At 35.9% G+C, this 26,856-nt stretch overlaps 1 protein-coding gene across 2 annotated transcripts in view; it reads left to right on the top strand.

Moving 5' to 3' along the window:
* Positions 1 to 26,856, top strand: part of grm4 (glutamate receptor, metabotropic 4) — a 187,405-nt gene that overhangs the window by 139,203 nt on the left and 21,346 nt on the right. For both annotated transcript variants that reach the window (XM_046857014.1, XM_046857005.1), the window contains exons 4-6: positions 19,716 to 19,851; positions 20,355 to 20,509; positions 20,889 to 21,029. In XM_046857014.1, coding sequence (XP_046712970.1) covers positions 19,716 to 19,851; positions 20,355 to 20,509; positions 20,889 to 21,029 — 432 coding nt within the window. The remainder of the gene's footprint in view (positions 1 to 19,715; positions 19,852 to 20,354; positions 20,510 to 20,888; positions 21,030 to 26,856) is intronic.

The raw sequence follows: 26,856 nt of genomic DNA, 5'->3' as shown, positions 1-26,856 counted from the left end.
AAGTCTCTTTGGATAAAGCCAAATGCTGTAAATGTAATGTAAATGAAACAAAGCTTCATGCAACAGACACTTTTGTTCAAAATGCACACGTAAACAAGTATTTGAATCAGATTCCAGTGTTTGTGGGACATAAAAACAGTGCATTCGGAATCTGCAATCAGATTGAATTTATTCCGATTGACAAAAGTGGGCACTTGTAAACATTCCTAATGAGCACAGTGATGCATTTCTTTAGTAAAATAACTTTCTCAAGCCTTTGTGCTACTAATTATAGTCATGAGTAGCAGATTTGATTTAAAAGCATCAAATTACATTTAACAGTGTGAAAGACAAATCATTTTCAATGCCAGGAAATATTTAAGCACCATGAAATTAAACTGCAATTTATAGAGAGCTGAAGTATTAGGATACTATTTTTTCCTGTTTTTAATTATTAGACTTCTTTTAGCCTTGGAAAACAACAACTCGCAAAGTTAAAACATACAAGCTTATATCCCAAAGGTGACATCTATTTTCTTTAAACCAATATGCAATTCAAATAAAGTTCCCATTATAATTCCCAGGGAATAAATATTATCCAAACATATTTCACTAAGTGTTAAATGAGAACAATCTCCATAACCCTTCAGGGGCACAGAGCAATAGCTGTGTCATTCTGCGTAATATTACCCTGAAATCTTCTATGAGAATCATACATTTTACTAGCTCCTTCTCACATTGAGTGAAATTGCATTTTAGTCCAACAAATGGTAGGCTGCATTTTATCACATGGTAGGGAAACTACCATCAGATATGTAATTATTTTTCAGGTCCACAACTGCACTAGCTCGATAAAGGATAGATAGTGAAAGATAGAGGGTCACGTTATGACTGGGATCCCATCCAAAAGTCAGGCGTAGGAGAATAAAACATATATTCACATGTGAGTGGGAGTGGGCAGAAATAAATAATAATTGTAGGACAAAGAGAGATAACATATATGGAGTGTGACCACGATTTTTTCCTCAGAATCAAGATCTCCACATATTGTATGCCCTCTTGTTTTTGTTTTCGATCAGCTCGTGCCTCCATAGTTCACAAGGTTGTGGGACTGAAGAATACCTACAGTAGATGAATTGTTAAGCATGATGTGGAATTTAACTTCTACTGACATTCTTCTTTTATGTTCTTATATTATTTTCTATTTAAATAAACTTAGATTTTTTGTGAGGCAAGAGGCCACTAGAAAAGGTGTAGTCGGAGTTAAAAAGAATTAGCTGCTTTCTTTAAACTGAGAAGTGGGAGTTAGTGTGGGAGGAAATAAAACTGGTCAAGAGCATAGATATTTAAAACTAGCTGTTACATTAACTTTTGCTGCTAACGATTTTTATATGCAAATCAACAATTCATTGATGTGAGATTGATGCTCTATCTTGATCAATTCTTTTCAGCCATGTCAGTCAAGTCATGGAAAAATGCCAGGAGAGTGTAGTACAGTTGGCCACAATGATAATTCAAGATTAAATCTGTCCGTAGGTTTAATGCTATTGACCCATTTATCATCCCAACGTTCATTTTAATATCAGTTATCAGCATTAACAAGAGTATAAAAGAAGGAGATACATAATGAGTAATGTTTATTTTAATATAAAGTTCTGTAAAAACAAAACAACAAAAAAAACCCAGTTTAAAATAAAATCGCATTGAAGTTCATTTTAATTTATAAAAAAAAAAATACAATAATTGTTTTCAAGTTGGCCAAAATAATGGTGGTGTGTCTAAAACACAGGGCTTTTTATGTCACATTATGATGTTTGCTAATTGTGGTGTGAAAAACAATGTAGTCCCCTTCATATCTATAGGCTATTTTTTGTGGTAGATTGAAGACATTTGGTTTCAAGGTGAAATTTGCAAGCTTATGCCATGACACTACCACCAAAATGCTTCACAGATGAGCTTTTTTGTTTCGATCAAAAGCAGATCTTTTCTTCTGTAGGCCTTTTGGCATGGTGATTTCTTTAGCTTGTGTTGAATAAGATGTGTGTGTTTTCATGTATTGCTTGTGACAGACTCAGTGCAGATGCATGGGCATGCTCAGAGGTGGGACGTAGTGAAGTACAAATACTTCGTTAATGTAATTAAGTAGATTTTCTGGTATCAGTATTTTACTTCACTATTTATTTTTCGGACAACTTTTTACTTTCACTCATTAAATTTTTTCCAGAAATATCTGTACTTTCTACTTCTTACATTTTCAAAACAGGCTCGTAAGTTTAGCTTGAATCTATTTAGTGACATGATCAATATTTTGTATTTTTATTGCGTGCCATTTTTAGCCCATCAACCTATTTCTTATCATTGTGTGGCTTTTTCAACCTACCACTAGTGTAGTATTTCCTGGCTATCATGCACAGCAGGCATAGGCTAGCTTACGAAGCTCACAACGGGCAAAGCCGAAGGTAACAAGACGTATGGGGCTAATGTGGATGAGACGGAGGGAGTCAGTGATGTAAACATGACTGAGACTCCTCTGCTTGTGTTCTATATGGTGGTTGTTCAGCTCGGATACTTTCTTTAGGTAACAAAATTTGACATTCTTTTGTATTAATATACTAATATATAATTAATATATAATTGTATATTAATTATATATTAATATATTAATACAAAAGAATGTCAAATTTTGTTACCTAAAGAAACATGAGTATCTGTACTGTCCACCACTCGCTAACCATCAGAATCAGAACAGAATTGCCAAAAGTAAAAGTGCTCTCATATACGAGATTTGTGAGAATTTCCGGCTTCCTACTTGCTTCTGACAATGCTGCTTTACTCAATCTGGCATGTTGGTATGCTTAAAAAAATCGCACATGAGAAAAAAAAAATGCTTAGGAGATGTTTTGTTGTTTGTTTTTTACCCATGTGTCCTTTCCTGATGTGAGATCAAGAAGAAGCTACTTTTTACTTTTTTATAAATGATATTCTGGACTTCAAATTTAAATGTGTATTACACCTTAAGTATTATAGGCTTTTTTTTTTACAAATAGCCTACCTTATGATGATTTTAGGCCAGTGCATTAATCAATACAATAATCAATAATCAATACATATGATACACTGTATCATTATGTATTAATGAACAAAACAATAGGTATCTATACAAAGTTAAATGGTAAATAAACCCAATAACATTAATTATTTGCTCTGAACTTACGTCGGGTGAGGTATATTTTGTCTAGAGCTTAACATATTATTTCCCAAGTTAATACTCACTGTATATACTCATGCTGAATTGTAACAGCGCTGGTATTTTTGTAAGAAAAAAAAAAAATTATGTCCTAAATTAGTGATTTCAGCTTGCCAGTTTACTCTTTCCCATGATGATGTCACTGTCTGGCTTTGTCCAATATTTTTGGGCTCTATGTCCAAGTGCTCATAGAAGAAGACACAGGATGTTGAGAAACACAGGATATTGAAAAACACAGGATGTTAAGAAGCACAGGATGTTGGATGGACCTGGGAATAAAAAAAAAGTCCTGCAGTTATATGAGCAGTCATGATTCTCTGCAACACTCTCCTTTTTCTTAACAGCCACGGGGGTGTTTGCATATCTAGCCTGGAACCAGAAAGAGCAAATGAGCAGAATAACAGTTACAGCTACACATTTGGCTCTGCTACATCAGGAAGGTTGTTTTTTTTAGAGCTCTGTTGATGTAGATTTTAAGATGCTTAGCAGTGCAAATATTATGTAATACGATGCCTGACTGTAATGCCCTATGACATACCTGTTATTATGTACCATTCTGCACTCGAGCTGTTTTCATTTTGCTGTGCCGACTCAGCCTTTAATATGATCAGCAATGTCACATGGAATTGAGTGACTCAAAATATATCACAAGTATTGGTTGAGGAATTATGTCTCAATAATTCCCTAAAATGCGCATGTCTGCGATTATACTGATTACATAAGACATTTGTCTCAGCTACTAAATGTTGCATGCGCATGGCTCAGATAATATGTGAGACGTGCATCATCTCATCTCAGTATCTCATAGATATTGAGCCAGCAGATATTTTCAGTTCTCTCAAATGTAATAGAATAGATGTTAAAAAGAGAGCAGGCTCAACCAGGGGTGTTTACATCACTGCCCTAAAGGGCACAGTGTGATACATTTTCTGCTAAGGTTGAGACTGGAGATAGACACTGGTGGTCCAATGGTCCAATCCTCATTTGTGTGCATAGATAAATTAAAAACGAAATACCAAAATACACATGCATGATAGTTTTTAAATGAGATCATGCAGCATATGGGTTCCATTGAATTGGTAACATTTACTACAGCCATTAGTTACACTGGATACAATTAGGACATCTTCACTCCACTCTCTGAAAGGGGTAGTCAGCTAATATGTTTTCTGTAATAGCGCACAGCGGAAAAGTCCCCAAACAAAGATCTTTGTGCACTGCACAATTTAGATGATGCATCATCATCAGGGACATTGCTATTTGCCAAGGACTAAACTCTAAGTGAATAAAATTGTGATCTATTTTAATTTAAGTTAAGTCAGATGACCCTCATGCCATGAGTATGTATGTTTTTTTTACAGGAAGATACAATTGAACAATATCAGAATAACAAAAACATTAGCATTATTTTTTTATCACAAAATAGCAAAAAAACAAATCGAATATAGCTTACTGCAAGAATTATGGACCATTCACTAGATTACACAACAGCCACTGTACTTCCATGTCTGGATCATATGTCACTAATTTCTTACACCAGTTTTCTTTTCAACTTGATTAACACATTTATAGCCTTCACATCATAACTGGTCTCAATTTTGTTCACAATTGTTGTTGCTGTGATTCTTGTTCCATAATTTAGGTTCAGGGTTTTTTTTTTTTCCATTTTGTATGTATTATTATTATTTTTTTCTTTGCAAGTACACTGACACCTACACTATACGTTTACATTAAGAACCAGTGGCCACATTAAACGAATGGTGCACTATATTTAACAAAAATGACATTTATCATTGCCAGCCTAGTAACTTGGTACAGCTTTCAACATTAGCAAACTAAAGCTTTCTGACCACTACAGCTGAACTATATACATTCAGTAGCAGATAACGCTACTAGCTAAGGCAAGTTAACAGCATAATGGTAATTGTAATAATCTGAATAGGTTGCCCAGAAAATTTATTAGATCTTCTGCCTACACAGACTCTGAATATGAAATATCTTTCCCAATGTGACATACCACATGAGTTTAAGTTGCTAAATTGTGCTGGTAATGATTATAGCCCTTAGTGCATACATTGCCGATCAGTAACCAACATATTTGTATAGTAGCTACACTTATGTTAACTTCCACATAATGCATTCAGTCTATCATATGAGGATAAACAAATAATATAATGACATAACATTAACAGATACGGAGTAACCATATCGTGTGAAATCTAGTAAAAAGCTTGTACACAATGTATTTTAATTCACTTTTATGTTAATGGACCGTGTGACGATATCTATACAGACATGTACATTTAAAACTGTAATAAATTAAAGGCAACAATGGCAAACAAAAAGAAAAACTACCAAGAAAATATAGAACTGATGAGAGGAATCAGGTTTAAAATATAACCTATAATTGCTGACACCAGATATACCAGGGTAATTTTGTCCTTCCAATAAGACAGCTAAAAAAGGTAAAGGTTAAATGTAATTGAAATATTTGGTCTGATCCTATTAAGAGAATTCCTGGAGTGTGCATGGGACATTATAAGAGAGATCAGAGCTGAATTAACTAGTGGAGTAGACCATAAGACCACAAGAGAATCAGGACGAAGAAGACAGGTACAAACATGAAGGAGTGCGACAGCAAAAGCAAGAAAAAAAAACTGGTTCTGAAACTGGCATCACATTGTGCAGCAGGAGTACAATGTTCAGTTTGGTGGACAAAGAGAACAGATTATTAGCTATGATAACAGCATACAGGGACCTAAAAGGATATATACTGTAATCAGTGTGCAAGTGGGGGGCAGGTTTAGCTGTGACAGGATAATAAAAAACCAGAAGGTAACACAGGCATGAGAGCACTGTGGGATAAAAAGTTCCTGCTGCTCCACCATCAACGAGCGTGAGTGAACAGTGAGAGTGACGGAGTGCAACAACACCAAAATCTCCTAATTTACCAAAACAATCTACACCCATGAACTCCCCAGATATGTACCTTTACTGCAGTGAAAAGCTATTTAGCCTGTCTGAACACATAGCTTCAGACTACACTGAAAATCTGTTTCTGAATACTGACCACTATTTGTAAGGCTATTTCATAGCTCAAAAAATCTTACCCCTGCTGTAGCCTTTATTATTCTAGGTTTTAATAATAAACCTGCACCTTTTGATTGAAGCATGCATCAAAGACTATATCTATGAGCTGAAACCTTTTAGTGCTTTGAAAAAACCCCGTTAAATCAGTTTTTAATGAGTACAATAGTAACACTGACCAATTTAGTGTTTAGTTAATGTTAATGCTATTGATTACAGTCCTAATTTTTAAAACATTGAAAATCACATTGACATGCATAGAAACCGTGTTTGAAAATGTAGAAAAAATGACAGTCTGTAATTTGGTAATTATAATGTTCAAAAATTATTTTTAACCTTCAAATATCCATATATAGTTCTATTAATCCTATAGTTCATATTATAAATAAGTGTGATTGTTAACAATATGCACCATAAAAGAACGAACACAATGATTCGCATTTGATTCGCATTTCCTGTTGCCAGTGCGAGTGAGCGGCAGGTCAAACATCAGAGGAACATCATCCATATTTATGATGTGGTGCGGCCCGATTCAGTGGGAGCGCATCTGATTTAATATAAAGAGTTTCATTGGTTCACCTGAACCCATTCGGCAATTTCATTGGTTTAATGTTATAGGGCTCAGTTTTTTGGCATGTAGCTTGTGAAACCGGGGAAAACCCGGAAAAATCCATAAATTAGCCGCTACGTTGTTTAAGCCGCGGGGTTCAAAACGTGGGGAAAAAGTAGCGGCTTATAGTCCGGAAAATACAGTATGCATAAACATGCATTCAATGCCATCACTGTAGTACAAAGTCTCCATTTTGTGTCATCTTTTCATGTATACAGTAGATCAAAATATACATACTCTTAATATTATTTGTTTAAACGCTTCTGGACATTTACAGTGCCTGTTGCCTATTTATTTATTTGTACATATTTTTATCCAGAAAAATCCATTCTACCATCATTTCAGTAAAGAAATTTGAAATCTCATTGAAATAACATTAACACCAGCACCACAAATTGACATGAGGCAGTAATGAGCAATATCTTTGGTTGATTTGAAAAAAAGAATGAATTAATAATTAACCAGAAATCAGTCAGCCTGAGCTTCCATTCTCTGAAGCTCCAGTCTGTAATCTCCACTACACCTGCATATCAATTGAGGGCTGTAATTACACAGTGATTAGTCTACGTTTCATTACGATGCAACACTGATTATAATAGATTAATCTGCAGTTAGGATAAGACAATAACATTTGCAGCAATCAGCAAGGTATGTTACATTTCATTTCGACAATGGACACACACAGCTAAGTGGATTGCAATTTAAGGTGTTTTTTTATTTTTTATTCTGACCTTGAAATTTAGATTTTTTTTTTGCTTTTAGAAACCATCCTTTGTGCTTGTTTTTTATTATAAAGATAAAGCAATGGCAAAACAGTAACACTACTGAGATGGTGGTAATTCTACAGAAATACTTTGAAATATATTGAGAAACTAAATGTTAGGACTGACACCAAATTAGAACAATCACTTTTTATTACAATTCTAATTTTACGCTATTTTTTTTTCCCTAAATCATAGGCCTTTTACAATTCTATGTGCAAAGAGCATGTGCTTAATGTTGGCAAAATATCCAGGTTTCACAGGAAAAAATGTAAACCTGTTTTTTTTTTTTTTTTTTTTTTTTTTTTTTGGCTTTAGCTTTAATAAAGTGATATTGTATTGTATAAAGTCAAAATCGTGTATTTAAAAGTGTTTACTCCCCAAAATGTCTGTCCTGAATGAATCTATCGTGCAATTACTTTTATTGTCCATTAAAGGTAAATGATGATAAAATAAAACCAGTGCATTGTGACATTAACCCATCCAATTCTGTGAATTTAAAGTCTGAGCAGCGGAGCATGCCAGCACACAGACGCTGTACCAGACTCACTTCTGAGGTCAGAGTTTAACGTGGTGGAAAAACCCTCCACATGCTGCTGTGAACATAGCACCCACATCTAAGGAATCCGGCCACTGAGCTATCAGGAAGGTTCTGTAGACTGACATGAACTCTAATGCTGTGCAATGTCCGTTCCTCAGCATCGCTAGTTTTTGTGATTTTTTAATCCGACAATGCCACAGCCAACAAAATTAGTCATGCAGTTTGAGTGGGAGGGATGTCAATACTCTCTTTATTGTCAATTAGCAAAGACTCTTACCAGTCAAGGGTGTCTGTGAGGTCACGTTTGCAGAAGAGGTTGGATACTGCTTTGCTCTGAGTTGAACTATTAGCAGCTGTTTAAAAAGATATGCTTGGCAGTCTTCGCATGTGTTGAAGGAAACACGTTAAGCACTCACCCAGCCTGGTTGGTTGTCCTCTGATAGGAGAGGGCTGGCTAGTGTGTGAACATTTACAGGTGACTAAATAGGAGAGTCGAGAGGGAAAAGATTGCACATTCATCTACTAGTTCTTGCCTTTTCCATAGAAAAAAAGATTTTTTAAGTTGTAAAACTGTTGTAAAACTGAATAGTTCTTCAAACCCTGATATCTCGATTAAAAATGATTGAAAATACATTTGGAAGATGCAATATCATCTTGTTTGAGGTTGTTTATGTGCCGTATGCATATTGCATACGTTATCTAATCTAGTGAAGTGTAAAGTGGTTTTCCCTAGTCCTTTTTCCCATAATACAGCAACAAACAAACACATAAAAAGATACAAAGTACAACTCTACTGTGGAGGTGCTCAATAACAAGTAGTAGGTTGCCAATTTTCACCATTCCTTGCACCACTTTCTGTTCAAACACTGTGGAGCTGCCATACTATACTGTGATGGAGTTAGTAAGGGTGCAAAAGTAAAAGCTTGTTAAAATCTCAGGATACAGATAAACTATTTAGTTTTCATGACATTGAGGGTGAGCTTGTTAAAAGAACACCATTTTGCCAGTCTTTGCATCTCCTCCATATAGGCTGATTTATTGTTGTTGCTGATCTGGCTGACCACTGTGGTGTCATCTACATACTTGATAAAAATGTTGGATTTATGCAGAGGAACACTGTCATAAGTGAACAGTGAGTAAAGCAGTAGGCTCAGCACATAACCTTGTGGGAAACCCCATGTTCATATGAGGACATGCGGTTGCCCAATAATAAACATATACTTAAATCTTCTTCTTCTAATTTTGGCTTCTCCCATTAGGGGTCACCACAGCGGACCATCCTTCTCCTTAACCCCCTGTTTTCTACATCTGCCACTTAACCTACCTGCATGTCTTCTGTCACCACATCCATAAACCTCCTCCTTGGCCTTGCTCTTTTCCTCCTTCCTGGTGGCTCCATTCTCAGCATTCTGCTACTGATATACCCTATGTCCCACCTCTGCACATGTCCAAACCATCTCAATCTCGCCTTCCTTACCTTGTCTCCAAAACGTCCTTCATGCTCTGTCCATCTAATAAACTAATTTCTAATCCTGTCCATCCTTGTCACACCTAACAAAAACCTCAACATTTTCAGCTCTGCTATCTCTATCTCCACCTCCTGTCTTTTAGTCAATACCACTGTCTCTAAACCATACAACATAGCAGATCTCACCACAGTCCTATAAACTTTCCCTTTCACTCTTGCAGATACCCTTCTATCACAAATCCCTTCTGCCTCTCTTCTTCACCCACTCCACTCTGCCTGCACTCTTTTCTTCAATTTACTAACACACTCTTCATTACTTTGCACTGTTGACCCCAGGTACCTGAACTCCTCCACCTTCACCACCTCTTCTCCCTGCAAGCGCACCACTCCACTGCCCTCCCTCTCATTCACACACATGTACTTTGTCTTACCCCTACTGATGCTCATTCCCCTTCTCTCCAGCATGTATCTTAACTTCTCCAGGCTCTTCTCAACCTGCTCCCTACCCCTTACCACAAATCACAATATCATCCGCAAATATCATAGTCGATGGAGACTCCTGTCTGACCTCATCCGTCAACCTGTCCATCACCACTGCAAACAGGAAAGGGCTCAGAGCTGATCCTTGAGACAGGTCAACCTCCACCTTGAACCAGTCTGTCATTCCTACTGCACACTTCACTGCTGTCATACTGTCCTCATACATGTCCGGCATACATGTACAGCATCAGGCATATCTCCTCCTCCACCACCTGGGACAACACAGCCCCCAACCCCCCGCCCAATGCGTCCATCTGCAATATAAAGGGGAGAGAGAAGTTAGGAGCATGTAAAAGCGGTCCACTGCAGAGTGCAGCTTTTACCTGCGAAAAAGCCTGCTGTCATGACTCCGTCCACTGGACCGGATTTGGCGCTCCCTTTTTTAGTCAGATTGGGCAGCAGGCTGGTGACATCCGAATACTTTGGGACAAACCCCCAATAGTAGCCAGCCAGCCCCAGCCTTACCTCTTTTTTGGTCTTGTGTCTCGGGCAAGTTGCAATCGCTGCTACATTATCAATTTGGGGATGCACCTGCCCATGACCCAAGTGAAAATCCAGATACCGTACTTCCACCTGCCCAGTTGCACAATTCTTTGGGTTTGCCGTGAGCCCTGCCCGCCTCAAGGTTCTCAGGACCACTCTGAGGTGTTCATAGACACATACACATACACACATACACATACACATACACATTCACATTCACATACAGCTCCTCATATGCCTTTTCCTTGGCTTTTGCCACATCCCCATTTACCTGTTGTAAAAATCTGCTTGTACTCCTGCCTACTTTTCTCATCACTCTGTCAATCACAATTCCGTTTTGCCAACCTCTTTCTCCTTGTGATCTCCTGCACTTTCTCATTCCAAAAGCACGTCTCTTTGTCTTTCTTTCTCTTTCCAGATGTCACACCAAGTACCTTTCTAGCTGTCTTCCTTATTACTTCTGCAGTAGTGCCCAATCAATTAGCACATCACCACCACTGAGCCCCTGTCTGACCTCTTCTCTGAACCTCACAGTACAGTCATCCTCCTTCAGTTTCCATCATCTTCTTCTTCTTTCAGTCCTCACTCTTCTCCTCTTTTTCTTTACCTCCAAACCATTCTACAGACCACCATTCGATGCTATCTAGCTACACAGTCCCCTGCCAACACTTTACAGTCTCCAATCTCCTTCAGGTTGCATCTCCTACATAGAACATAGTCCACCTGTGAGCACCTTATTGCACTCTTATACGTCATCCTATGCTCCTCCTTAAAATAAGTTTTACCACTGCCATTTTCATCCTTTTAGCAAAATCTACCATCATCTGCCCCTCCACATTCCTCTCCTTAAGGCCTCCTCATCACCTCTGTTCCCTTCACTTACATGCCCATTAAAGTCTGCCTCAATCACCAATCTTTCATTCCTAGGTACACCTTCTACCACTCAGTCTAACTCACTCCAGAATTTTTCCTTTTCATCCATCTCACTACCCACTTGTGGAACATAGCACTGAATATATTTATCATCAGCCCTTCAACTTCCAGCTTCCAGTTCATAACCCTGAGAAACTATTTGCCTCCACTACACTGTTACTGTATTTTGCCTTCAGAATCACCCCTACACCACTTCTCTTCCCATCCACACCATGATAGAACAGTTTAAACCCACCTCCAATGTTCTTGGCCTTACTCCCTTTCCACTTGGTCTCTTGAACACACAACATATATACCTTTCTCATCTCCATCGTATCAGCTAAATCTCTCCCTTTACCAGTCATAGTACCAACATTTAAAGTACCCACTCTAACCTCCACTCTCCTCCACTTTTCCTTTCCCTGCCGACTCTGTAGACATCTTCCTCCTCTCCTTCTACTCATTTGGCTAACAGTAGCCCAATTTCCACCAGTACTCTGTTGGCTAACAATACCTGTGGCGGTCGTTGATAACCCAGGCCTCGACCGATCTGGTATGAAATTCTCTTTCATGATCCGCATATTTAATGGCTGGGTTTATAAACATATACTTAAATATAGGGACAAAATATTTATTTAGAAATAAGTGAAATATTGATGTGCAGTAAATTCAGAAATTTTGTGCAAGAATTTTTTGAAGCAAATACTGTATATACCAAGGTTTTGGTGCATGTACAGCATCTCGCAGAAGCTCTTGCATGTCTTGTGTCACTATTCACAGTCACCTATTAAGTGTCCTATTTAACTGGTTTTTAAATCTTTCTGTCAAGTTTTATGTAATTGACTTTTCTTATTTACATAAATGGGGAATTTCATCCAATGTCTCCATTTATTAGGTGGTAATATGTAGCTGTGTGTCAGAATGATGTACTAACTATGACCAATATTTAAGCCAGATTGTTAAATGGTTGTGGCTCCCCAAGTGTTCTTTAATCTATTGCTCATTTTACTACTCTTGAACTACAATCTTATTTATTAACTGTACGTTTACATTTGTTGCATTTAGTCTCTAGCAATGAATAAATCTATATTGGTATGCTAGATTACAAACTTAAGATAAATCAATCTACAACTCTTGATTTCTACAACACAAATGTTCCATACATTTAGTTGTTTAGGGTTGCAGTAATAGGGCAAATTTATAATGTGCTTACTGCTGGGAGACCTTGAAGAGGCGATTTTTACAAACAATGGATTAAAGTGGATGACTTTTTAGGGGTGACTGCCACCAGCAAGCTGCACAGGGGGAGGTTGTTGGCCAGTGCTACAATAGAGTCCACATGGGCCACCACTGACCGATAAGTAATTTTCAGTCACAGCAGGCTTTAATAACAGGCTACAAAACCAGTCCACATACACACTGTATACATAAACCTGAAATCTCAGATAAACAGGATTTGCTTACAGTAATTGAATCCACACAGAGATCTTAATCAAAGCCTTAGAGACCTTGTTATATCTAAGCAAAGCTGAGGTTATTCATCTGCAGGCTCTGAGAGCTGGGAATGCTATTTTAGTACTTATAGAGCAAAAGCCACTTAACTACAAGTGTTCAGCAATAGAGAGACTTTTGTACACACTTAATAAACATTTTGAAATCAGCATTATACAGTAGGATTAAATGTGCTTCTAACTACAACTCCATGACCAATAACATGTAGAATAAGAAACGAAAAATGCATATTATAATATTTACTCATAATTCACTCTTTGTGGTAATTACAGATTAATTCACAAGTTACCTGTAAGAAACTCTTAACTGTTTGACCCAAGGTGACTTGTGAAAAGTGTGTTCTTCAAGATGTTGAGAGATCTTGGGGAAACTGACAATGTTTGTCTTTGTTCTACAGTGACTTCAGGAAATCCATTTTTAAATCACACACAAAAATCCAGCTCAGAGCTTCAGCAAAGACAACAGACAGACATTATACAGCTTTGAAAATGTTTGGAATAATACATCTGTTCCCTTGCCTTAAGTGAAAATCATGCTTTAAATAAACGTCATCAGAGAACATTGACTCTTTAAGTGTTATTGAAGATGTTTTCCTGAATGTTTGAAAGTCACAGATGCATTGTGAGTTTCTTTACTTTGCTCACAGTGTGTCTGGAGAGAATAATCGACAGTGTACAAATCTAAGATAAGGTTCTGACATTATGTCATGTTGACTTAGCTCTTGCCATTTTGTTAACACGTGAAGGGGAAAAATAACAGAAAGGAAAAGAATGAAATAGCAAAAGTAAGGTAATGGAAAAAAAATAGAAATGCTTATTTGTATTAACATTATGTTTTACTTTTTTTTGTAATGTAACTGTAGTCATATATTTGTAATATATTTTGTAGTATAACTGTTTTCTTTGTAAACAAACAAACACACACACATATACACGTGTACACATACTTTATATATATATATATATATATATATATATATATATATATATATATATATATATATATATATATGTATATATTTTAACTATCGTAATTCCTATTTTAACTATGTTCCGCATGTAAAAAGGATTGCAATCGCAAAATTACAATTATATATATAAATAAATATATGCATTCGTAATTTTGCGAATGCAATCCTTTTTACATACAGAACATAGTTAAAATAGGAATTATTAGGAATGTTTTAAGTGCCGGACCGCAAGTTTGTATAGTCTCCGCCCCCACTTTGAGCGCATTTTTTAATTAATATTAATAAACATAAAAAAACATACACAACAATGCCAGGGGTATAATAATTGTCAGTGTTAGTTGTTAGTTGCGCAGTGTCAATGTAGCTACTCATGCCGTACTGGAAATAAGAATTATGTTGTGCATGGATGAAAATGCGAAACAATCGCTAGCATTAGCCGCTAACCAATAAGTTCCTAGCGGCTAATGTTGATGCTATGGATTCTTTAACATTTTATGTCCAACATTAAAATGAAAGAGAAAATCTTAATCTTAAGAAGAAAATCTCTTTTAAAAGGAGAAAATCCTGAAAATTTCATATATTGAGGGAGTGAATGATTGAAGGATTAAAGGAATTAAAATTTGTTAAAGTATGCTGAAATAATTAGACCAGTTAAGTAGAAAACATCTTTAGAAAATTCTATATTAAATATGAAACACACACACACATGCACACGCACACGCACACACACACACACACACACACACACACACACACACACACACACACACACACACACACACACTTACATACACATCTGTATGGATACACATCTGTATGGGGTCTAACAAATGTAAAATTATTCCATTTCTGAAAAACCATTAGTTATTTTTGGTAGTTTTTTTTATTTTTATAAAATATAATTTTATATATTATTTAACCAAGCAGTTATTTTATTTAAAAAGATTAAAAAAATAAAATCTTCAAATGTTGATCACAAATGTTAATAATAAGAAACTGCGTTAATAAAAAAATGACAAGCAATTTTAACTGAACCGTGTCTAAAAAAAGGTGAACGTATCTAATCCATGAATTTGCACTTGTAAGTTGTTATTCGCAGAACACTTGTAAAAACCGATGAAGCTCATTATGATGTGAGTAATTACTCTCGACACACAAAAAGCAACTGCACAACTCAGTTGTAACAAAACACAAAAGAACAGAACACTCGCACACAAGAGTACAGGACATCACATAATGTGATTCTTCTTACATCTATGCAATTCCCAGGCTGGGGATACTTGGATTTTCTTTCATTAATTAAAAAAAAAATCCTGGACTAATTTAATTCCTCTTATTGAAATCAATTCATTTAGGCAGCACTGTGGCGTGGCAGGTAGCGCTACCGCCTCACAGCTTCAGTTTCGATCTGAGCTCAGGTTACTGTGTGTACAGTTTCACATGCCCTCCCTGTGCCCATTGTGGGTTTTTTCCTTCTCTTCAGAAACAAGGCTGTAGGTGGATTGGAAACTCTAAATTGCCGGTAAATGTGAATGAGTGTGTGAATGTGTGTGAGCATGGTGCCCTGTGATTCATCCTATTGAAGGTGTATTCCTGGCTTACACACAGTGTTTCTGATATAGGCTACAGATTCACAATGACCCTGACAAAGTGATTACTAAAGTTGAATTTAGAGCACAGTGCTGCTACTGATGTGACCTTTCAAATTGCAGAAAGATGCTATTCGATCCACAGAAATGACAACATACTTGATTTGCAGTAGGTATGTTGCAAAATTAGTGTATATTTTTGAACCAAAGAGGAGCTTGTAGACATTTATTTCATTGAACCTTCGAGTCAGAAGTTTATTGTTGTTTTGGGATTATTCTCATTTTGTGGGATCTTTGTTTATTTCATTATTCAATATATGCAGACCTCAGGATCCATAACAATATTCCTTACCCTCTCATTATTTGGATCCACTGAGTGATTGATAATGGCCCATTAAGTCATTAATATAATGGACTTTCCTGGAAAAGGACTGAAGACTGCTGTCCACTGCTTGCTGTTGGCTACTGCTGGGAAGCTAGAGAGAGAGAGAGAGAGAGAGAGAGAGAGAGAGAGAGAGAGAGAGAGAGAGAGAGAGAGAGAGAGAGAGAGAGAGAGAGAGATTATTACATAATAATAGAGATAGAGAGAGTTCTTATCTGTTACTAATTCATTTATGTATTTTATATCTCCATAGTATTTTGTGCCCTATTTCTCACTTTAGATGACTGCACATGTGGCCTTAACAATGTGTTGTAAAGCTATTCACATCTGAGTGCTTGTTTAATGAGATTTATTTTTTACAAAGCGGAGGCAAGAAAGTGAAAAAAAGTGGACACAGTCGAACAATACAGGCTTTGGATGCATGACCATCATTTCAGAAGTAACAGAGGATTTGCGTCAGTGCCATGCACTCTTTTCAGGAGGCCCATTGCCTGTGTATGTTGCACAATATCAGTTTTTGTTTCGTATATTCTGTGCAATAAGGCACTTTAAAATGGCGAATCTGTTTAAATTAAACTGTCCTATTCCATATCTTCACTCTTTACATGCTCTTGGACATTTGCATACTTAGATGAGACAGAAGGGGAATTGCTGCATAGAAATAAAATGGAGGTAAAAGAAGGCAACGGATTACAGAAAATAGAAGAAATTGAGAGTTGATGTATTAGAGAATTGTCTGTATAGTGCACAAAAATTGCATCAACAGAAGCAAGCACTCACTTCTGTTGATGCAATTTTGTGAACTATACAGAAAATACACTGACACTTCATATTTGGTAACTCATATATTATAGCCAAAAAAATAATAAAACAAAAAAATAAAAATACAGTGGCATGATGGGTCAGCTTGACTTTGAATTTGGCTTTGTCTCTGTAAATGTTCCCTTCACCCATCACCCTGTGGAGACATGGGCTCTTAAGTAGAGTTCATCAGTCATCCTAAATGCCCTTTGGTACACTGGAATATATAGATAGCCCTGCATATGGCTGCAAGAATTCTGTCTCATTTGGGACCTTTTTAGAAGCCACCTTTTTTTGGCTCCAAAAACTGTGCAGTGGTCTTTTCTTAACAAATGCAAGCCAACCCTTTTTTTTGGAGGATGGAAACAGATAAATCATCTTAAAGCTGTCTAGAGCTGCAAAGGATCAAGGACATAAAAGAGACTGGGGAAAAGTGCTAAACTAAGAATATCTTGTAATAAGAAGTGTGTTCATAATAACAATAAAACTTGCTATTCAGTGTGCAGAAGATTAATTGAGGGCTGTACCAAGATGTAGAGTTGACAATGATGGGTTGCTTAGGGAAAAGAGCAGTCTCAAACTCAACTTTAACAGTCAACAGTCTATGGTGGGGCAAAAATAAAACATTTACGCATTTTGTTTTCTAATGTACAGTACTTGATCAGCTGAGCCATGTTTAAAGTGTGGTTTTGCATAGCTGACATCTATCTAATAAAAAAATAAAATAAAATAATAATAATAATAATAATAATAATAATAATAATAATAATATTATTATTATTATTATTATAATAATCACCTAACTTATAAGTAAAAATTGTTTGTTATAATGTAATATTTATGTATAATGTTTGCTTAACATCAATAAGCCAAAGAATTCAATCATACTTAAAATAAACAATTTCATAAATGTCAATTGTATGTAAAAAAAAATATATATATATATATATATATATATATATATATATATATATATATATATATATATATGTATGTATGTATGTATGTCTTTGGAAGCAGTAACATTTCAGAGAAACTTCTCTTCAGTTAGACACTAGCAGACCCATAATGCCCCTGTGCACAAATCAAGTTCTTTAAAAAATATGGCTTATATGGGTTAGAGTGGAAGATCTTAAGTGGCCTGCTGTAGATCTCTGACCTCAACCCTATTAAACCCTATTCTAAGTCATCATTTGAAATGAATCGGAATGCTGACTGCATCCCAGGCCTCCTCACCCTACATCAGTACATGACTTTACTAATGCCCTTGCAGCTGAATGAGCACAAATCTCTACAAGCATATTCCAAAATATAGTGGAAATTCCTCCCTGAAGACTGGAGGATAGTATAAGAGCAAAAATTAGGACTAAATGTGGAATGGATGTAAAAAGCGATTCCGTGGTAATTATCTGAGATGAACTGATAGTTTGGATTAAAAAAACATAAGATCCAGTTCAAGTTTATTTCTATAGCACTTTTCACAATTGAAATTGTTTTAAAGCAGCTTGACAGAACTTAGGAATTAAAGTAAATTATGTGTATTTATCCCTGATGAGCAAGCCTGTGGCAACGTTGTACTGATGTTAAGTGCAACGTCGAACTGCAATTCAATGTTCCATTACAACTGTCTTTAAACATAGTCACTAATGTCACTAATACGAAAACAGTAGTGAAATAGCAAATTAGTATAGTATATAGGTCCGGCTTGCTAAGAGACACTACCTCTGTCACCTCTTCAATGGAGTGATAAATTGCTCTAAGGAACCAGCTGATTCTGGCCTCCGTAATGTTTTGACACATTTTAGCAACTTTTAGGTTGTAATTGCAAGGGCTCATTTTTTTAATAGCAATGTTTTTATTTTATTTTTTACTTTTTGAGGCCCTTTATCTGTGATAAAATCTGCAATATCAATATCAGATAGACAATTATATATTATATATATATATATATATATAGTGGTTAGGATTTGGCGCTCTCACCGCTGCGGCCTGTATAATCAGGGAACCAAACCCAGCCATTGTGGTTGCACAAGCCAGTGCACCCTTAGTGCAGTCCCAAGCTCAGATAAATGGGGAGGGTTGCATTAGGAAGGGCATCCAGCGTAGAAACATGTGCCAAATTGAACATGCGGATCACAAATACGGATGATCCGCTGTGGCGACCCCTAATGGGAGAAGCAGAAAGATATATATATATATATATATATATATATATATATATATATATATATATATATATATATATATATATATATAATATAATATATTATTGTTCTTTTTATTATTATATAGATTATATGATCATTTTGTGTTTAGAAAACAAGTTATTATAAATAAGTAAAATATATAGACATAAATATATAGACATAGATAGAATAGATAGAGTAGATAGAGTAATAAGTAAATTGAGATTTCCAAGCATAGCAATTAAGATTTGGATATAGCATAGGACTTCTGGAGAAAACTATTTTTTTCAGATTCATATAAAATGCAGACACAATTTGTACTAGTTTATCATTTAGTTTGTGGTATAAAAGCAACTGACAGACTGAACATGATGCACTGTGAAATGATTAAAAGAAATCCACAGTAACAAGACTTAAGACTTTTTTAATTCCTTATTTGTTCTTTTACATGACAGGGTTTTAATATGGCTGAACTGTTATATTACTTAACCATTTTTAAAAGGGAAATACAAAATGTCCTTATTATAAGATAGTTGGTGAAGTGTTTTTTTATTATTCAATAGATGATCAGCTCAAAGCGGAGGACGCTTGAATGTTGTCTTTTTATGCGATTCTCTTTGATGATATTTCATCTTGTCTTTTCATAGGGAGTGTCTGCATCTCCCAGTCAGTTAAGATCCCTCGTGAGCCCAAAACAGGAGAATTTGACAAGATTATTCATCGCCTGGTAGAAAACCCAAATGCTCGAGTAGTCATCATTTTTGCAAATGAGGATGATATAAAGTAAGTAACTAATAACCTGCTTTCTTTATCATTAGTTACTGAACAAAATCAAACACAGTATAACTAAATGCTTTCACCTAATTCCAATGTAAGTTTCTGTGTACTAAATGTATAAACTCTTGTTGTAGTAAATGAATAATAAGCATTGTTAGAAGTTTTTTTTATTTTTTATTTAAAAGGCTTTGTGTTGCCTACTGTATATTTTAATTCTGAGATGCCACAAGTCTTTATTGCAAGTTTTTATTCATTTGTATTTATTTTTTTGTAAGGAAGGGCATTTAAAGGCTAGACTTAATTTATTATCTTTGAATCTTTGCCTCATAGAGCATCCTGCTGCATATAGTTCATTGTTAAACCTGGTCAATACAGAATGGTCAATTATTTATTGATGTACAATTATTCAAACTAAAATCTTCAGCAGACTTGATAAGATGTCACTTTCGGAGGGAAGGGTAATGGTAAACTAAAGCTTACAGGGTCTGTTAATTGTGTTCTGTTTAAAGGAGGCTGCTGCAGGCAGCAAAGAAAGCCAATTTGACTGGCCACCTCTTGTGGGTTGGATCAGATAGCTGGGGTTCTAAAATATCTCCTGTGCTCCACCAAGAGGAGATGGCTGAGGGTGCAGTAACTATCCTACCTAAGCGCCAGTCTATTAAAGGTGAGGCACACAAACAAATAATATATGGGTATATGTTTTATGTGTAAAATATCTTTCATATATATAAACACCTTTTTTGGGTGTTTTATTGAGTGTCTTAATTAAGAGCTTGGTGCTCTTTTCTTTTCTGATAAGAATATCCAATAAAATATCCAAATGTCAACACAATGTATTAACTAAAATGCACCAGTGAATATTTTTCTAAAAATTGTTTAAAATATGTCTAAAAAATACATACATGGAGCATGATGTTGATGAATGTGGCTATTCATACTGTGAAATTCCTTTGATATGTCCTTTAAAGTACAGATCTATGCCCTTTCATTTGATTTTGACATAACACATTACAATAACACTTATCTTATCGATCTGCTCTCAGGGTTTGATCGTTATTTTATCAGCCGGACATTGGAAAATAACAGGAGGAACATCTGGTTTGCTGAGTTCTGGGAAAACAATTTCAACTGCAAGCTCAATCGGCATGCCTTGAAGAAAGGATCTGGCATAAAGAAATGCACAAGTAAGAAAATCCTGGCTTCTTCTCCACTGACAAAACCCTCTTTCCTAAAGCTTCATGAAAGCAGGGAGCAAGAAAGAGGGGAATGAGGGAGGTGGGGGGGAGGGAGTGTGAGAAGAGGTGTGTGTGTGTGTGTGTGTGTGTGTGTGTGTGTGTGTGTGTGTGTGTGAGTGGCTGGTGGGGAATGAAGGTAATGGAGAGGAAGGAGAGAAAATGGAAATACACACATGGATCTAAATCCATTCACAAACACTCAGGGCCAGATGTACTAAACTGTTTGTGTCTGTTTTATATATTTATTTTTTGTAAAAAAAAAAAAAACCCTAGCGTGTTATGTTTGAAGCTGGCATATGAGCTTAAATTTGCAATTTAACACAACATTTAACACAGCATGCAGACTGCATTTCTTTCCCTCATACATGCTGCACACATTTAAGGGAGGATCATGGAAAAAAGTAGTAAGTTAGCTAAAACAAAAAAAGGAAACATTCCAACCCTTTGGGAGTTATCCTCCATAAATCTTCCCCACACTTTATAGGCAGTGGCTTTCTTACAGAATTGGCATCCTTTTAAAATGCCAGCACTTTTTTTTTTTTCAATTCAGGTCTAAAGGTCTAATTGTAATAATACAGTCAAGCCCAATGAAAAATGGAGTGCAGTGTAATTACACCTTATACAGTATTTGTACACAATACCCATTTTAATTAAACCCAATTAGTAATTAAATACCATATTAGCTCTATGCATCCATTTACTTGAATTGATACGTGAGTTTCAATTTAATAAGAAATTTACTAAATAATAAACAATTAATTTAGTCCTTTTTATTCAGTTAGTGACACCACTTTAGACAGACTTTTTACACAGAGCATTTATTAGGCATTGGTGTAGTGTATGTTGTAATCTTCAAAAAAGAAACTTGGTGTCTGGTAAGTCATAAACCACAAAGCTGTCCCCCTGGGGGAATAAAAAAAAAAAAAAAAAAAACCAAATTGATTCATCTTTGGAGGGAGTGCCATCAACTGTGTGCATTCTACCACTATATCCATCTGTAGTCAGCACTTGACCCTTTGGACACCCAGTGCAGCTGTCTCATAGCAACACACCTCTGGCTGTGGCCAATCAGTGTGTGTTGTGTTCTTATGAGAAGAATGCAGGGGATGCTTTCTAAAGGCAGATTTGCCAGAGGATGCTATTCACACAGCATGTGCACTGCGGCAGTGTGCAGGGCAGAAGGGATGTCAAGCTTTGCAGTCAAGTTGAATTTTTTTTTTTTTTTGTGCTGACTGCTTTTTCTAGACGCATCTGACCAAGTTTTACAGTTCATTTAATGTCATCTTATAAATTCTTGATGTCATACACATTCATAAGTACAGTATTTTTGTTCTGTAGTTGGCCTCCTTCGCATCGCTGTACTGATACAAATGTAACTAAAGCAGTGGCCTTGCACTTCCACAGACAGACTTACACATGCATGAGTCAACTTGCACCCACAGATCGACCCAAATTCTCACCGACATAGTTGATGACTAATGATGATGTCATACTTTCAAAATGTATTTGCTGAATAACTAAACAAAGGACAATAAAATAAAAAGAAAGTGATTGTATTGATAAAACATGAATTGGAGCTCATCAGCTGCACAAATTAAACATTAGAGAGGATACTGCTGAAGGAACAGACCTTTGGAGTGAAACATCCAATTTTACTTTAGATTTCTGTTCACTGCTGAGGAAAAAAGTTCTGCCAAATCGCCTTAACAGCAAATTATTGGCTAGAAAATTAGCAGTGCACTCCTGAGAGCTCCTGAGCCACCATTTAGTTGTTTACTTTTGCTGCAGTGAACTGTTTGGGGAAAAGATAGAAGCAGGAAAATGTACTTATATACATTGTGCTCTTGTACTCAAAGGTAAAATCATGATCACAGTTGCAATATTTGATGTAAAATTCGACACTTGTCTGGGTTCACTACTAATTACTAGTTTGAAACAATCAATATTTCTTGGAACATCATTGACTTTTCTCATAGGTTTACATTGACTCTTCTCATAAGTTTAAAAGTGTCAATGTCAACAACATAAGCTGTCTATAAGTTTAAGGGAAAAGCTAATTCACTTTCTCTATTTGTTCAATTCTTGTTCATTTCCTGACCAATTTTATTTATTTATTTATTTATTTATTTATTTATTATATTTTGCTTTGTTGGGCTTGTCTTTTTTATTTTTTCTGCACAGAAATTTATAGGAAATAGCAAATATATTAAATATTATATGGTTGGCCCTTAAATATTGAACTCAGTAAGAGAATGTTTTCCTATCAGAATGGATTCAAGGCGTAGAGATCTTTTTGGAAGAGTCCTTAGTTATCCAATGAACTTTTAAAGAACCCTCATAGAACCCCCGTTTCTAAAAGTGTAATTTTCCTCACATTCACTGGTGCTAGGTGGCAGAGAACAACATCAATGCGGTGATTACCCAGCCCTCCCAAAAGCCCTGTGGTTACTGGAGGATTAAAGGGCTGGATATCTCTGCTTTCAGAGCACCCTCGCTCTCTTAGTCCCTCTCTCCCTATCTCTCTCTGTTCACACCATCAGCATTATGTTCCCTTTTTTAGCAGGAACAAACAAGCATGAAGAGACCAGATTGGTCTGTGAGTTTTTGGTTGATACATACACTTCCACAATAAATATAATTTCAGTCATCAGATTGATTCATTGATTCATCTTTTTTTTTTTTACTGGATTGGTCATTCAGGAAGCAATTTTTTTTTCAGTCAGTGATTGTGTGATGGCTGGCTCTTTAGCAGATGATATTAGTCAATCAGCAGATTACAAATTACTGTTCCTGTCTTTTAGTTTGATCTCCTTTTCACAGAAGCAATGAGAGAACAGCATAGTGTCTTTTAAGACATTCGTTTTGGGAGCAATTTTATATTTTAAATAGTAAAAATGATGATGATAATAATAATAATAATAATAATAATAATAATAATAATAATATAATAAAATAGTAAAAAAACTAGGCTACTTCAAATTGTTTGGTACACAACATATTATGGTGGATTTATCAGTGATACACAAGAGGGCCTTGTCATATTCCCAATGATTTTGTTGTAGGCGTTGTCACTCATAATGAGTCTTAGCATTTGCCCCGTCAAATCCAAAATCTCTGGTGACGCAAGAGCGAGTTAAAATGCCTTTGCAGAACTCCGCTAAATCTCCCTGAAGGCTTGAGTAAGCCTGAAAAGAGCAAGGGATAGTTGATGTCTGAAGGATTTTGTGAAATTGATGTGATCAAAGGGCAGGAACCAATCTTTTATCTATAAGAAGTGCATGACGCTTGCAGTATTGATTGTAACACGAAAGAACAGTGGAGAGGATCTCATACCTTTCACTTCCACGATTAAAGCAAAGAAGCATGTGGGTGGGTTGTGTTAAAGGTCAGCTTTTTGTGTACGTGTAGGATTATATACATACAACTTCCATGGTCATAACCCCCTTGTGCCAATATAAATGATTTGCAACACACATTTCAGTCTAGGACTCAAATAGACTTGCTGTAATAAAAAAAACTCAGTAGTTCTGTCTGGCTCTTGGACACATACCCTCAAGCTATGTGTGTGTGTGTGTGTGTGTGTGTGTGTGTGTGTGTGTGTGTGTGTATGTTGTGTGTAAGAGTGTTTGAATAGAATTTTACATGCCAGAACCTGATGAATTCCTATTTGCATAGTGTGACTCCTTTACAAATATTTTATCACAGAAACAGTAACATACAGAGAGTGTGTATAAATAAAGAGGCAAGGGACCAAGTCAGATGTGCAGACCCTCAAAAAATCATGCATCAGCTAATCCAATAGGTTTTCTCTGAAAGCAGCATGAGCCAGCTGAATATGTGTGGGCATGCTCTAATTTGAGGACAAGGAGTCTCTCTCTCTCTCTCTCTCTCTCTCTCTCTCTCTCTCTCTCTCGCTCTGTCTGTCTCTTTGTGTGTGTGTGTGTGTGTGTGTGTGTGTGTGTGTGTGTGTGTGTGTTATAGTGTGACAAACTGGGTACTTGCTGATGGAAATGTATGCAACTTTAAAGGTGGGTGGTAGTCTGCAAAGTAACTACAAAAGAAGAATGAAGAGAAAGCATGTGTGTAGAGCCAAGGAAAGTGTGTTTGCCCTTTACTCTCTTTCTATGTGACTGATATCATTTTTATCCACTTGCAGCAGCATACAGCCTGCTAGTCTTAACCCAGTCAAATGATGGCACTTTTTTTGTCTTCAGCAGTAATGTACATGGCAAACAATTACTGCTTTTTTAATTTGGGTCTTTAAAAGATTCATGGGCTTGTCAGGACTGTAGAATTGCCTTTGGTTTTCTGGAGCAGGCTGGGCTGAAGTTCTGCTAATTACAGACCCTGAATTAAAAGACTCTCATGCTATTTAAGAGCAGTACAGTAACTTTTTTAGGCACTTTGAGTGTCTGTTTCAATAAGGTCAGGACAATTGGAATTTACTACCAACAAAATCTCTGAGGTAATAAATGAGTTAAGCACCCAAAGCCACCCTCAGTAATAACAGAAGACAGCACTGACGTAGCTTTTGGCAAGCTTTATTCTGATGAGTGCTCCCTAAAAATGAGACCCGCCACCATGACATCTGGCGGCATGTCTCCCAGTTTAATTCGGCAGGGTCATAATTGAAACTACTCCCTGCCAATTAAGATCTTAGAAAGAAAAAAAAAAAAAAAACAGGCTAGTAACTCTTATTTTAATGAATATACAGCTGTCTGGCATGATTACATAAGCATGGAAAGATAATTAAACTTGCTTGCTCTCTTACCTGTGTGTTGTTGAACCCTTACATATTGACAGATCTATTCAATTCAAGCACAAGATGCAGGGGCTAAGATAATGCGAATGAAGACACGTTAAGTCATTTCCTTTAAAATCCATATCAAGCTGTCAAATCTTTTGTGGTTCTGGATGATGGTTTATTACATAAAAAAAATAACTGCACTAAAAATAACCCAGTCCATATATATATATATATATATATATATATATATATATATATATATATATATATATAGGAATTATTACTTAACAGAAACATTACTGCACTGTTGCTAGTTACACTTTCTCCTTGTATTGGTAATTGGTAATGATCCCAATGTTGTAAAAGTTTTGTAAAAAAGGTTACACTAATTTAAAAAATGGATGAAAAGAGAATTACACAAGAGTTATTTCACGGAAATTGGTTCCTCTTGCTGCTCAAACAAGAAACCTGAAGAATAAACCACCTATATATGAGTAATAATGAGAATAATACAGGCTAATAAGCCAGTAATAGCTAGAAGTGGCTAATAATAATGTGCAGCCAGTATTAGCTAGCAGTCTCTTTTCATTACAAAACACCTACAACTCAACAAAGTTTGCTAGCCAATGATCTGAAATAATTACATATATTTTCAAAACAGCCCAAAATTTAGGCCCAAAAAACTGTTCATACAACAGCCCAAAATGTATTAATTTAATATTAAATGTAACAAGAATAAATATTTACTAATTTGTATTCTTTATTACAAAAGGCCACTTATACATCCTCCCTAAATAATGCTAGGCGGTGAGCTAAAATTAGCTTTTAACTGCATATTTAATGTTTTTGCCTTAAAAGTATTTGGTCAATACAAAATTATAATGTTGAAAGTCGAATATTGAGCTAAATAAAGTTAAATGTGGAAATGTGTGAGCTTTTACAGTTTATTAGTTGGAGACACAGACTATTTATTTGATTTCTGTTTGACATGCAACGTGCAGAATTTTTCAGGTTCAGATGCCTAATCCA

Source organism: Silurus meridionalis, chromosome 1, assembly GCF_014805685.1.
Source record: "Silurus meridionalis isolate SWU-2019-XX chromosome 1, ASM1480568v1, whole genome shotgun sequence".
In the NCBI taxonomy this organism is placed as follows: domain Eukaryota; kingdom Metazoa; phylum Chordata; class Actinopteri; order Siluriformes; family Siluridae; genus Silurus; species Silurus meridionalis.
This window is presented reverse-complemented; position numbering and strand designations above follow the sequence as displayed.